The sequence below is a fragment of the Nicotiana attenuata genome, chromosome 1 (genome assembly GCF_001879085.1).
Source record: "Nicotiana attenuata strain UT chromosome 1, NIATTr2, whole genome shotgun sequence".
Lineage (NCBI taxonomy): Eukaryota > Viridiplantae > Streptophyta > Magnoliopsida > Solanales > Solanaceae > Nicotiana > Nicotiana attenuata.
Window position 1 is genome coordinate 65,315,422 of NC_031989.1, and position 14,986 is coordinate 65,330,407.

Consider the following 14,986-nt stretch of genomic DNA (forward strand, 5'->3'; position numbering starts at 1 on the left):
AAAGGCAGGCTAAAGTGCAACGGAAGTCAGTGCTCGGGACAGACTTGTCATGGCATTGGGGCGCGGTAAAGGGCCATGTTCGTGAGCAATGGCATAGGCAAAATGTGGCTACAATACAGCTGGATACAATGGCATTGGTGCCTGATTCGAGCCAAGGCACGAAAATGGGCACCAAGCTTCAGATTGACCAAGTCAAGAGCGGTTACGGCACATGCTGTGCACATTGGCAGCAGTTGGCTTTGTTCAAAATGCTGGCAGATGGGAGTTAGCACGTCTTTGGCCATGTTTCCATTATTATTGGCAAAATCTTTACATGTTCCTAGTAGTTAGGGGTTGTCAACCACATTAGGCTAAAATAGTGGGCTGTGTGGGACAAGTGTCTAAGCCTAAGTGCAACTAATGTAAGGCAAAGAGGCTGGTTCATGTGTTATAAATGGGCAGCACCCTTATGCTTGTGGGATAAAAACGTGAGAGTGCATGTTTTGAGTTAGGAAAGAGTTCCTAAGTCTGTTTTCAAGAGTGAAAACATCCAAGGCTAAGAGTAGTCTTGTGAAAAAATCTGAGGGTCAAGAGTGATCTTCTTGTATACGGCATTGTACCTCGAGTTTGAGTTTCTTTGTATGCTCGAGTTAAATACAAAGTTGGGAAAAGAGTTTCCTGTATATTGTGCCTTGTGTTCATCTAAATTTCTATTGCCTTTACTTATTTTTCGTTGCCTAAATCAGTCCCAAAAACTTACTACGTTGAAGCTGTCTAAAAATATTCTAAGTCCAAGTTGCTGTAATTTTGGCTAAGTGTTGTGAAGGCTGAAGTCAAGTGCGGGACTTGGCTGCCGCGCAGGCTGGTTTTCGGCGGACTGAAAACGCGCCTGTGACACTTAGCATGCACGTGTGGACATAATTTACCCACTGTGCAGTTAGTTTTCTTACAGAAGGTAAGAGAAAAAAAGCATTACACTAGTGTAAAAGAGGTTTCTTCCAGGGCACAACATAAAGACTCCTAAAATGTCAAATCTTGGTAACTCAGTATCCAGTTGCTTACAATGAAAGAGGAGATCCTCATTACTAGTGGATTTGTTCAGCCATGGATCACGTGTTACAATCATAAGATAAATGGAGAAACGATTACCCTTGTATATATTTGACAATAGGATGGTTTCATGAGGCGGCTTCAACCCCAATAACACTACCATCTGATCCTTCATTGTTTGATGCATTCTCAGAAGTCTCAAGGCAGGGGCTACTGTTCAGTTTATCCACTTCATTATGAGAGGTAGAAGTTTTTAGTCCCTGGTGAGCTGTGATTGGATCAGTTACAGAATTCTGGTGTAAAAAGCTGCTCGAAAAGCTCCGTGAACCAATTGCTTTTCTTTCACATTTGAGCATGGCAGACATTGATGATTTCGGAATTTCAGCAAGTTTTGATGTCAACTCCGAGGGATTATGGAAGAGCAGATGAGCCACAATGCGGTCTACTGGATTCGTCTGAGTCTCTACATTGGGTGGTCTCGCAATTCTGTAACAAAATGGAAACAGAATATGCTCACAAAGCCCTGGACACGACCTATGTTCCCCTAGATGAATATGAATGAACAAGGATACTAGAGCTGCAATCTCACAGCTATCCATGATCATAATTTAATGTAAATTCAAAGCTTACATAAAGATGAGTAATTGAGAGTATGGGACAACAGTTCTAAAATGCATGAAGCAGTAAGTTGTTGCTAGGATTTAGCTCAATTCACAATCTTGAAGAAACCATTCCCACGAATATTAAATCCTCGTTGCATGGGCTCTCTCGGAAACTGATAAGTACTGAAGTTAATGAATAATTCTACTGACATCGATAAGCTCTATTAAACAAGACCACATTGGCAAACACGAGACCAGAAAATGGAAAATGGCACTGTCTTTGTTCCTATAAGTGATGTATGCACGTGCCTTTGGATAACTAGGGATTTGAGCTTAAATTTTAACAAGTTTAAGTACAATTCTGGGTAGATGCTGAATAATCAACCTGATCTAGACAGGCTGCTAGTGCAAAACGGCATTTTGGAGAGAGAACTTTGTTTAAAGGAAAAGAATGCAGTCTTCCACTCATCATGCATCAAACGGTAGAACTACAAAAGCAGAGATGAAGCAGATAATGCATCTTTGCAACAATTGCCAAATTATGAAGCTGTTTGATGAAAGAAACATTTATATTGCATACAATTCAATGATCAGAGGAAGTCATATCAGTTGTTCCTTCACCTTTGCTACTTCAATTTGGTGGTACTAAATCAAGTAAATGTTATATTTTTCAATTTCTTGTTCAATTCTGCAGTATACAAATTTAATTTCAGCTTTAGTTTGAATATAGAATTAGGTACTTAATACTTCTTAGATCGAGAGAATACTTTCCGAACATCAATAAAATAACTACTAAACTTGTCGTATTTTTTTTACACCTTAACAAAGAAGTATAATATTTCTAAATAACTTTAATTTTGAATTTTTTTTTGAGAATAAAAAAAAAATTCAAAATTGAAGTTAATTAGAAATATTATGCATCATATATATGCGCACAAATAGATGGTTGATCCAGGCCAACACGAAGCTCTAACCACATCTAATTCTGTTTCCGTTAGTTCTTCTTTTCCATATACGAATTCTCGTATTTTCTTATTCTTAGATTTCTACTACTACGTGTTGTTTCTTTCTCTTCAGTCATCTTATTTATTTGTTGTTGTTACTGCTTCTTTTCATGGCTTCTACACTACTGTATTTCTTTTTCATTATTATTGTGCTTATGCTTTTCTTGAGATGAGGGTCTATTGAAAACAGTCTCTCTACCTCCACAAGGGTAAGGGCAAGGTCTACATACACACTACCCTCCTCAGACCCCACTATATGGGATTACACTGGGTATGTTGTTATTGTTGTTGTATCTTCTAGGAATGGAGTGTTCAATAAAGAGTTTGAATTTCTTTCTGTTAGAAAGTATTGTTCAAGACCTGTTAAAAGAAATAGGAATTCTTGGCTGCAAGCATGCTACTACCATAATGTATTCAACCACCAATTTGGGATCTAAAGAGAATAGCACACTGGTAGACAAGGGGAGAAATCAAAATGCTGGTTGAGAAAATAATTTATGCTTCCCCTACTAGATCTGGTATTAGTTTTTCAGTCAGTATGGTAAGTTAATCTATGATGATCCAGATAAACAACTTGTAGAGGAATTTTATAGAATCTTGAGGTTTTTAAAGAGGACATTTGTGAAAGGTCTGTACTTCGAGGAGAATACATGAAGGGACACGAAAAATTTCACCAATGCTGATCGAACTGCTTCAAAAAAGTACTAAAGATCAGCTTCATATTACTGTATCCACATCTGAGGAAATTTGGTTACTTGAACAAGTAAGAAACAACAGGTCTATCAAGAAATATAGCAGAAACTGAATTCAGAATCATTGTGCAAAGCAATTGTGAATGCACAAGGCTTGAAAGAGTATGAAAGGACCTAAAGATCAATGTTAAGAAATCTGTAAAGATTTACTATGATAACCAATCACCTTGAACACCCAAGAATATCAAGTATTTCAGAACACTATGAAGAGCAGAGCACAATAGATTTTTACTGGAAATGAGTTAGAGTTCAATGACTTTAAGTACTAGCAGTTTACTGGAGATGAAATACAGTTTAAAGATTTTAGCTATTGCTCTGGCAAGACTATCCTGACTATTCATTTCTTTTAGTTTACTGGCACATCGAGTCAACTTATTGATTAGCAAATACAAGCTGTTTCACCGACTCAAACTTTTTTGATTTGCAAATACATAAGTGTCACCACCTTGATCTTGAAAGAGTACCAAAATAAGTTGGGACGGAAGGAGTAGTTGTGATAGATACAAGTTGAGTGCCCACAAGCAAGTTAGATCAATACATTGCAATTATCCATCTCTCTTAGTATTATGAAAGGCTAAAGTCAAAAAAAGAAAAGGATCTAAGATCTGTTGGGGTTTTAAACCTAGAGCGTAAAATGAAGCACGTGCTTTAATTAAGAAAGGCGCAAATGTAGAAGAAAATAAAAACTTTATAAGTATATAAGTCAAGAAAATTAACTATAAACACTAGAAACAATTATATGGACAAAAGAATTGAAAAAATTATAATTATTGTTTAGATGCAATGCACACATAAGTGCCTTAGTACTTGCACTGATGCGCTGGATAAGCGAGGGAAAGCGCTCAACTGGCTTTGCACCTATATTCCGGGCTTAAGCGTGCCTAAAGCGAGTCTTTGACAACAGTTATCTCCCCCCCCCCCCCCCCAGATTTCGATAAATTCAATACAAACTTGGATATGACGTACAAGTCAAAAATCCTCTAGTAAAAGTAATATATGATATTGCTATAATCTAAAAATGATTGGCCTTTAACATACCATTATTACATACACTTCTTTTAAAAACAGACATATTTGTGCATTCCTTTTGCAAAGCAAGAAGCATGAAGGCTTGACATTAAGAGCAAACCCCTCAAATCTCATGGCTAGGAACATCTATGAATATATCAATGAAGATTTTTGTGATGCAGGTCATATTATGAAAGCTTTTTACATGCAGGCTCTTGTTTTTCTTAGAACAGAGAGCCACTGGAATGAGATTGCTAGATTGCTTCTGGCGAACAAGAACCATATGTCAATTGTGAGAGAGTGTTAATACTTAGGTACAAACCTGTTATTGGTGTTTATTTCATCGATGCTGACTTCTCTTCCAGCCTTCTTGGAGCTGCAACTATCATTGCCACATTGCCTCTGTGTAGCACTTTGAGCCAGTCGGAACAAGCTATCTCTGATACAAAGTCTTATTTGGAGGTCCAACTGAAAGGAACCATCCATTTGACCATTAAGATTCTGTGGAGAAGAAATAATACCATGAAACTTATTTGGTGGCAGTGCGAGCACGAACCTTTGAGATAACATCCCGAAGAAGATATAGTGCCGTGTCTTCCACTGATGATTCTTCAACTGCCAAACAAACGGTGTTGGAGTCACCCTGTTCCAAAGGTGAGGTCGGGTCAAGAGAAGGGATGCAGCTCAAATTCTCTTCAACAGATCCTCCTTGCTTCGCAGATTGTTCAGGGGATAACATTTGATAGCTAAACTGCTGCTGCTGTTTCTGAATGGCAAGCATTGCTCTCAATTGCTGTCGCCTTCTCAGTTTTTCAATTTTTTCCTGAGGTGTCATCATCAAAGGTTTTGACGAAGCATCTAGAGACTTGCTGAAATGATTTGAATTGCCTGGAGAAGCTTTATAACTTGAAAGGACGCGCTGATGGCTTGCTTGTCCAGAATGGACCTGTGACCAGACAGGCATGGGAGAATAGCGATTCCCCATATCCCCATAGGTAGAAGAAGCAAAAAGTGGACCTGGGAAATGTTTGTGCTGCAAACATTCTGGTCCTTGAAGCTGGCTCTGTTGACTGAACTCTGAAGCGAGATAAGGTTGATTCCTTACATATGGCATGCCAAACTTGTTCACTTGAGGAGACAAAGATCCGCATAATTCCTGCAACTGAGCAAGTTCACCTTCTTGTTCTAATTTAAATCGACCCTTCAATATTCTTTCCTGCTTATTTCCCTGTACACACGAAAACAACTAGAACAACACTTTGATGTTCAAAAACAAAAAACACAATAAATATATGACACTCACTCAAATCAGCATACTCAAATTTAGTTTCGCATGCAAGTGCAGGGGGAGTTATTTTTCTTTGTCCACCTTTCCTTGAGGGATGACAATCCATGCTGACGTAAGTAGAGTTATTCCCAATTACTTCACAGTTTTCAAGGTGGAGCCTTAGTGAGTGATTACAATGATATCCAAGAATAATTCCACAATTTCACCGAAGCAAAATAAGTTTCCAGTTGATTATCCTCTGGATTTACTTTATGTCCAAGATTTATCAGCAGCAAACTTTTCCTTTGTAGAAAAAGTATGAAGATATGATTTTCTTATAAGGTAAATAATGGGAAAATCTCCCGTGCACAAGCAGTATACCTAAAGGTAAAGGATCTACAGCATAATATGATTCTCAACAAACGACACTCAACCTTCTATATATACTGAAACCACATGGGTTCACCAAAAAGAAACTAGGAATGAGAGGCTATTCCTCAAACGTACATAGTCATACTCTATGCCATCAAAAGCTCTCCTATTGCTTTCCTACCACTGGAACCACATGAGTGCTTAGTGGGGCAACCTCCAAGCTCCTTGATGTCTCTTCCTTCTTTTGAAATTCCAAGCTGGATAGTGCTTCCTTCACTATTTTCACATCGCCATTGCATCCCGAACCATCTCAAAAACTCACACCACAAGTGAGTTTCCACTTGAACATTTGCAACATGAAGCACCACTAATAGCATTTTGATTTACTTCCCATATTCACAATGCCGACCACCTAACGAAAGAGAGTTGAAGAAAAACTGTGATAAAGCTTGTAAAACCATGTGCACAGTGACAAAAGCACTTTCCAGCTAGAAACTAAGAAGAAGAGAGGTCGAAGAGCCTGGGATGTTGCGCCGATATTAATTATTTGGGTCCTGTGGAAGGAAAGAAATAGGAGAGCTTTTGATGGGATAGAGAATAGTCATGTACACTTCCGAATACTGGAATAGCCTCTAATTTCTAGTTTTTTTTTTTTTTTTTTTTTGGATACGCCAATGAGGTTCCAGTATGTATAGAATATTGGGTGTCCTTCATAGAGAATTATATTATGTTGTAGATTCTCTACTTTTGGTATATTGCTTGTATATGGGAGATTTTCCCACAAGAACTACTATGCCTCTGTCCCAAACATGTTGAAGTCAACTATATGAATCGTCATTGACTATGTCTCTCCAAAAAAAATATTATCAGAAAAAAAATTAGAGCCCGTTTGGATTAGCTGATTCGAAGTAGCTGATAAGCATTAGGTGCTGAAAAGCACTTTTAAGTGCTGAAACTGATTTAATAAATGAGCAGTTACGTGTTTGGAATTGATAATAAGTTGCTGCAGTATTTGATAAAAAAGTGCTAATAACCCCTTTTTCAGTTAAAATGACTTAAATAACCTTAGAACTGTTTACACTTATAAAGGCGTAATTTCTTCAAAATTTTAGATTCCGGATCGATTCAAATACAAAATATTCTGTTTGTCATTTTATTTTAAATACAACTGTGCTTAAGTAAGATAATTTATTTTATGATAAGCATATAAGCATAAGTTATAATAATTAATAAATTGACAAAAGTTTCTCAATAAAAAATAAACCTAAAGAGAACAAATATTCGAAGAGAAACAAACATTGTCTTCATCACCGCAACACTTAGAAAGCAATACACCAAAAATTTGATATGTCCTCATTTATTACATACAGTTCAAAAATTAATACACAATTACATAGATACAAATATGCAAAGGAATAGAGAATTTGCTTGTCTTAAATAGTCAATGAGAATTGCAAACTTGAAGAAGCCGGGGTGTTAGGTTAAATAGTCAATCGATGTAGGAGTTTTGTTCTAAAAAGGAATATTTTAAAGATAAAATAGTAAAAATCTTGGTCAAACTTAAAGTGCTTATAAGCTAAAAATTCATAAGCTGGGGGTGACCAGCTTATGACTTTTGGCTATTTTTGACTTATAAGCACTTTTAACTTTACCAAACACGTAGATAAGCCGAAAAGTGCTTATAAGCTAGTTTGACCAGCTTATAAGCTTAGCCAAACACCCTCTTATTTACCACATAAAAAGAAGAGCTTGTAGAGCCATTTGAAAATGCTAGCTATATAAACTAAAAATAAGGAAAAAGGAAACAGGAAAAAGGAGGAAATACAGAACAACTGCATAGGAAGCTCTCATTATTCCTGAAATCCATGATTTTAAGTACAACCACGTCCCTGTAACAATCTGGGTCCACTACACGTATTCTCTTTCCCATTTATATAATAATTTTACAAAGTTGGACACATGTTATGCGTTAATTAACAAAAGATCAAAAAATAACTCACCAAATTGTGGATTGGAGGAATCAAATGTTCAACAAATTTTACAGTAAACAAAGGAAGAAAAAAGAAAAATGGCAGGTGAGAGAGAGGGCAATGTGCGGCATTGTCTTAAATATATGTGGTCATAATCATCACAAAGTCAATAACGGACTTTTCTTCCGCAAGATGTCTTATCTTTTTTATAAGGTAAAAGTTTTATTAATAAGTACGAAGATGGTACAAAATGTTACATAGAGCAACCCAGAAACAACCATCTCCGCAAGATGTCTTATTGTTCTTTTGCAGAAATATAAGGTTTGCATCTTGGAGCTATTTTATCCATGAAACTCTTAATCTTTGCTTCACAACTTCTCTTACTAAAAGTTATTTAACGATCTGAAGAAACTATACAGATGATTTCACCAGCTATATGAAGTAGGCTTTGCCAATTAGATCGAAAATTAGAGATTCTCTTTTTCTCTTAACTGGATATGAAAGAACTCGATGGATGAGAAACTTCTATTTTGATGTCTGAGGAAAATTGAATAACGTGGAAATCAGTTAAGCAAGATAGCTTGTCATAGACCCTCTTTTTTTCTCAGTAAATTTTGAAACCTATTTCTGGCTCCACCAATCTCTGCAGAGAAAATTTTGTGAAAGAAAAGATAACAGATGTCAAAGAAGAACGTCTGTCTTAATTTATCCTCATATCTTCCTTAACCTGCTTAGCAATTGTGAAATGCATACAGACAGTGGCGGAGCCAGGATCTTCACGAAGGGGGTTCAAAATTTTTTTTTTTGTAGCTAGTGGGAATTGAACCCATAACCTTATGTAAATTTTGAACCCCCTTGACCACTAAACTACACTTTTGGATTGTGATAAGGGTGTTCAAAACTTAATATATAGAGGTAAAAAACAGATTTTGCCTTATATATACAGTGTAATTTTTCGGCGAAGGGTAAATCCGCCCCTGCATACAGATAAGCACATATATACCAGTGGTATGAGGGAAAAACATTGGCAGCAAGAGGGGATGACCTAATACTACAAGCGATTATGACATCTCTCCTACAGACTCTTCTCTGCTAGAATATCCGAAGAACAATATATCATCGATTACATGTGAGGTTAGGGACTGAGGCCTAGTTGTTGTTGTTGTCATTGTATATGTGATGTTAGGCTTCAGTCCAGCTTAGGTATGTTGAGTTGTGTCCCACATCGGTGGGTTATGGGTATCTTGGTCTCCTTATATGGTTTTGGGCAATCCTCACCTCACAAGCTAGCTTTTGGGGTTGAGTTAGGCCCAAGGTCCATTCTTATCATGGTATCAGAGCCAGACCCATCCCAATTAATTGTTACCGATGTTGGGCACCCATTTATATTGTCCACGCTCCAGTTGCAGGCCTGGGCGTGAGGGGGGGTGTTGAGTTGTGTCCCACATCGTTGGGTTATGGGTATCTTGGTCTCCTTATATGGTCTTTGGGCAATCCTCACCTCACAAGCTAGCTTTTGGGGTTGAGTTAGCCCCAAGGTCTATTCTTATCAAGGTAGAAATCTTGTTACTTCCTATGAACAAATACCAATCAATACAGTCACAGTGCACAATTAACTAGCACCATGAGACAAATAATTATCATGCATCTCTTGCCTAAATCTTCTTTGAAGACCTAAATCCAGTTTTCTATCTAAACTTCTTTTCATACTACCTTCATATTACTTACCCAACAAGAAGTGGAAGGAGTGAAAATGAAAGATCATCCCTATGTAATAAGTGAGTTATTGTGGATTAGTTCTCACTGGTGAGCTAGGGAACACTAAAAACTAATTCTTCTAAGATCTAGCAGGGACTGTGATAGTTCCAGCATTTAAATGGTAGACCCTATCCTCCCATCTGCGAAGTTGTCTGTTCAAGCTACAATATGTATCCTTTTAGCTTTAAAAAATTATTGAACAAGAGATACATTCGTTTACATACTGAAGAAAATACAATTGGTATGAGATAGTTTTAGATCCGGTACCATTACCTTTTCATTCTGTAAAAGCACATTTTTGCCTCCACCATGGTCCCTAGCATCAGTAGACAGATGCACATTAGATGTGATATCACTAGCATTCTCTTCATCACCAGTGGAAGACTTCTCCTGATCTAGCCTGTATTCTGCTTTAACTTCTAATCTTTCTGATGGGCTTCGCGTAGATCCTAGCGCCAAACTCAGAGAGTCAATAGATAGGGGAACAGACTTATCTGAACTGCTTGTCACATCTTTACTAGATGACCATAGATCGTGAGTGTTAGGAAGGCTTGTATCTCCAAATATTGGGTCGCTGTTGCTGCAAAATATCAGTTGTTAGGATATTGAGTCAGATGAATATAACCACGGATGATCTAAACTCCATCGAAGATATATATAACTATGTCGCATAACAGACAAAATTTTAAGATAAACTCCTATCTAGCATGCTTTGTTACTGAAAACTGCATAACACACAATACTTTAAGATATATTCCTATCTAGCACACACAGTACAGTTCATGCAATAATTTAGTGGAGACCATAGAAGTGGGTGAATTTGTATAGGAGGGATCGGAAGGAGAAAAGGAGGCAATAGTAGGTTTTTTCCCAATTGTACAAAGAAAAGGAGGAATGGAGACCTATCTGGGTGAGACAAGGTTTAGGCCTCATTTGTTTGCACTTAATAGAGGTTTGAACTTTAACCATTTAGATTTCAGTCATTAAGTGTGTTTGTATTTTAGATTTGAATATTAATTATTTTGATCTTAGCCATTAAGTTATTTTTTTCATTTTACAGTCACTTATGGGTCTTAATAGATCATAATGATTAAGATTTATAACAAAATCTTAATATCATTAAGATGTTGTATATTCAAAAATTTATGCAAAGATGACATTTCACCATTACTCCATACACTTTCATAGCTAACCACCACTGTTGCCGCTACCACCATTATCACCTACTGCCACCGCCACCGCCACCGCCACCGCTCACTATTATAGACTACACCACCCACCACCACCACTCACAACAACCATCATCAGTCACAGCCACCACCGTTGTAAATCACCAATGTCAGGTGTCTGCACCATTAATCACTATTTACTACCATCATCACCAACCACCATTACCACAACAACCACCCATTACTACTGACCATTATCACCATCAGCCTCTATTATATATCATTATTCACCGTTACTAGTCACCACCTCCATCAACAACCAATGTTAACTACTACCATCCAACATCACCACTAACTACTTCCCGCAATCACCACCATCAGCCAACACTACCGCCAATCACTACCCCAGTTGGCACCCAACTATCAGTGTTCGGCCTCACCACCATCAATCACTATATATTTTTAAAAAAAAATATTTATTTATATATATTAGATTAATTAGTATTTTATTTTGAATTTATATAATTAATTTTTTAATAAAAATTGTTTGTATACATTCAAATGCTGAGAAATTAAAGGTTAGCTGTTTCTACGGACAGCCCAATTGCATGTTAGTGATTTTCCAAGAGTAATTAAATGCCAATTTAGAGGGACAGACAGTTGGGATTACCTTATAATTTCTACAGCTTGTACATTGTATAACTTTCTCGAATTTTGTATAGATATAGCTTGAAAATCGTATCATATCAATAAAATATTATTTTCATCAAATAACTTTGCAGTTCATAAGCAAAATTTTCCATGTTGCCTCAAAAACACAAAGTTTTGTCCCCAGACTCTGCTTTAAAATTGTGAATGATCAAAGGAAATGACGGGATGCCGAAACAACTACATTACAAAAAGTGACACATACAAGCCTATATATTTCACAGCAATACACAAGTCAGAAAGAACAGAGAAAGAAAGGTAATGTCAGCATTACCTAAATATCTTATCAAGGTCATCAAAACTTCCGATGTTAGCCCAGCCATAATCAATCAAATCACCTTGCTCCAAGCCCTCACTCTGATGGTGAAAAACTCGAGAATCATCATGAAGCCGATTTCTCTCATCTGGTCAGAAAGATGATCAGTTAAATCCAACATTTAACTTTTGTTTCTTTTTTTTTATTAGCAAGAAATCCAATTTTTAACTATGACTGAAGGTTATTTATTTCCTGCAAAGGACTAGAAACATTAGCATTAGCACCTCTAAAACATTCCTTTTTTGAAACTTCTGTCAGATTATTAGATGCTTTAGCACCCAAAGAATCTTGATTACTTTTTGTAGCATTGGTCAATGACAAATCAGAGCTTGATTCCCCCCTGTATCCAGCTGTGATAGTAGCTCCGCCAGTGTCATGTTTGGAACTGCCGTCTAGTTTAATATCACTCAGATCAGTTTTAGTTGTAGGTTTCTTCTGATCAGTAGGCTTGAAACTAGAAGCTTCCACATCCCATTCCTTCTTAATGTTATCTTTATAAGCTGGTGCTTCCTCTTCACTTCCGTCAGGATATGGCACTGTGTGGTCATCGCTCTGACCAGTATCACTCCATATTATATCCGTTAGCTGATTCAAGTAAGAAATGTGTCAGAAGTAAATGCAAGTATAATAACTTGAAAGTAAAATGTACAGCGCCTAAAGTCATAGAGAAATGCATATTAGTAGACACGTGTTTATATATGTAGGTGAGTGATGCAGAAAAGGAGAGGAAAAACACTTCAGTAGTCAACACTACGGAAATTTTGTGATCTCGCCTGCTACTTGTCTTCTCAATCAGTGATGTGAAGCAAATACTAACTTAATCATCAAGGCAAGGCAAAAGTGAAAATAATATAATTATATTATAATTCACATAGAGACCAGCTTTAGTATACCATCAAATCTCAAAATCTGGAGAAGGCATAGTAGCAAAACAGAAAAGCAAGTCAGCATTGGTGGAGCTGAACTAGCATAATTCCCCGCATGCATTAAGCAGAGTGAGTGCTTGCTTTCTGACATTGGACTGAAAAGAAAGGGTTTCTACCAAAGAATGATGTCATATATTATAACCCAACTAATGGTGAAACAGGAAAGCACACCATCAATGTGTTGTAATTTTATTGATGAAACAACAAATTTTTTTATATAGAGTCTATTCTACGTGAGGATGAGATAACATGAGGTTTTATGAACGGTTATATAGAGAGGAAGCGATTTGGAGACCCAAGCTAGGGCTGGGCGGTTTTCAATCAAATAGGAGAAGAAAAGAGGGAGTGGTTGGAGAGGATTTATAGAGAAAAGGAGGTGAGGGAGGAGGCGGAGCGTTATGGGGGAGACAAGGCTCCTGGACTGAAGATTCACCTTGGGTTTCTTTTAACAGTGTCGGAGTTTTCAAGATACTGACAAGTTTGAAAGAAGTTTCAACACATCCTGCATAACTATTATCCCAAAAGGGGAGTGGGGACAAGTATCATAGATTACAAGCCTATTAGTCTGGTGGGAAGCATCTATAAGAATAAACTAAAGAAGGAGCTGATTGAGACAATATCCACCTCTCATAGTGCCTCATGGAGGGAGACCAATCTTAGATTCAGCTCCAATGGAAAAAGAGGTTTGAGAATTCTACAGGTAATGTTGAATAGACAAATTGGTATTAATCCCTTAATGATGATAAATGCACATTCCCGTCATCCAAAAACCAGGCCAAACTGGCTCTAATGTATCCTTATATTTACCACTCAATCCAACTCAGTCCTCCAAGTTATCTCACTGATTTGGTTAGTCCTGCAACATCAAACAAGCTCTTTTGAAGCTATGATTTCACCTAAGGAAATGGATGTTGAACAGCTAAAAACAGCTTACTTCTCGGCACTCTCAATTTAACATATACATATCTAACAGAATTACAAAAGTAGGAAAGAAAGAAAACCCAGGAAACTGTTATTCAATTTTTTTTTTAAACTAATGGCTGTGATAATTCAATTAAAAATAATAACTGAATAAAGATCGAATGCGAGCCTACTGGTGATAGCTTCAAGTGCAAGCCTAGTGGACAGTGGTAGCAGTTCTTACGTTGCACCGTTTTGAGGTGCACGGTTCAATTCTCATTCATCTTCTCCTTAGCTTTACCTTTATCCCATGCCACTAAAGAAAACAACAACTATGCCTCGGTCCCAAACAAGTTGGCGTCGGCTACATGAATACTCATTAACCATGTTTCTCCATTTAAGCTCGAACTCATGTCATCATCATACCAAATAACAATAAAAGTGAAAAATAAGTTGAATATATTAAAATAATAGTAGTACTACACTCACTACATTCAAGCTGAAGAAACTTAAACGCACCTCTTCGTCGTTCCAATCAAACATAGCTGCAAAACCGACAATAGTAATCTACTCCAAAGCGCTTCAAATTTAGCCCAAACATGGCCGATTTTTCTTCACTGGATCAGGTTATGCATCTCAACCCCCAAAAACCGAGTCTAAAAGAAAATTAAAATTTGCAGAGGACGTACGCCAGAGATCACAGAAGACCTACGCCAGAGATTTCACATAATAGAGAGGAGAGAGAGAGAGTTTGTGTGTTGTGTGTGCAGAGGAAGTCTATGGTTGTGTTTCGAGTGATGGCGCGCGTGGGCCCAGGTGTGCTCGAGCGAGTGGGTTAATTTGTATGGTTCGAGCCTCTACACGTGTTGATGAGCGTATCTGAAGTTGTGGCTTAGGAGTGTCAGATCTAATGCTGAATTTCTACTGGTTCACTTGAACTTCCTTGAATTATAGGGGTCTTTTGGTTTGGGTTTTAGAAGAGCTCCTACCCACAAAAAATATATCAGCATAAGTTTATTAATATACAAATTACATTATAAATAAAATTTTATTTATGGTGAATGTCTATACTTAGAGAGATTCTAGAGTTTATTATTTGGTGGCTAAGTCATCATCTCTCTATAAATAGAGGTTCTATTCCATTGTAGTTCATCCCAAATCAATAAGAATTCTCTCTCCCTACTTTTCTCTTCAATACTCTTCTT

The 14,986-nt window shown here is 37.2% G+C and overlaps 1 protein-coding gene across 4 annotated transcripts; it reads right to left on the reverse strand.

The window, feature by feature from the left end:
- LOC109227855 (protein LNK2) lies at positions 938 to 14,602 on the reverse strand. 4 transcript variants are annotated; one of them, XM_019393055.1, is made up of 7 exons: positions 14,301 to 14,602; positions 12,180 to 12,540; positions 11,914 to 12,043; positions 10,036 to 10,336; positions 4,952 to 5,641; positions 4,718 to 4,863; positions 938 to 1,515 (listed from the first exon to the last, which is right to left on the reverse strand). In XM_019393055.1, exons 1-7 carry the CDS (start codon positions 14,322 to 14,324, stop codon positions 1,158 to 1,160), a joined length of 2,010 nt encoding a protein of 669 aa, XP_019248600.1. In that variant the 5' UTR covers positions 14,325 to 14,602; the 3' UTR covers positions 938 to 1,157. The 4 variants fall into 4 exon arrangements, with proteins under 4 accessions (XP_019248600.1, XP_019248611.1, XP_019248605.1 ...); XM_019393066.1 differs by having other exon boundaries at positions 10,036 to 10,342; positions 12,252 to 12,540; positions 14,301 to 14,601; XM_019393060.1 differs by having other exon boundaries at positions 4,952 to 5,623; positions 10,036 to 10,342; positions 14,301 to 14,601.

Excerpts from the sequence above, each read along its gene's own strand:
- LOC109227855 (XM_019393049.1), bottom strand. The coding sequence starts at position 14,324 with ATGTTTGATTGGAACGACGAAGAG. Across the intron at positions 12,044-12,179 it reads AAAAAAGGAATGTTTTAGAG|ATGAGAGAAATCGGCTTCAT; the intron begins GTGCTAATGCTA and ends CTTTCTGACCAG. Across the intron at positions 5,642-10,035 it reads TGCTTTTACAGAATGAAAAG|TTGTTTTCGTGTGTACAGGG; the intron begins GTAATGGTACCG and ends GTGTTGTTCTAG.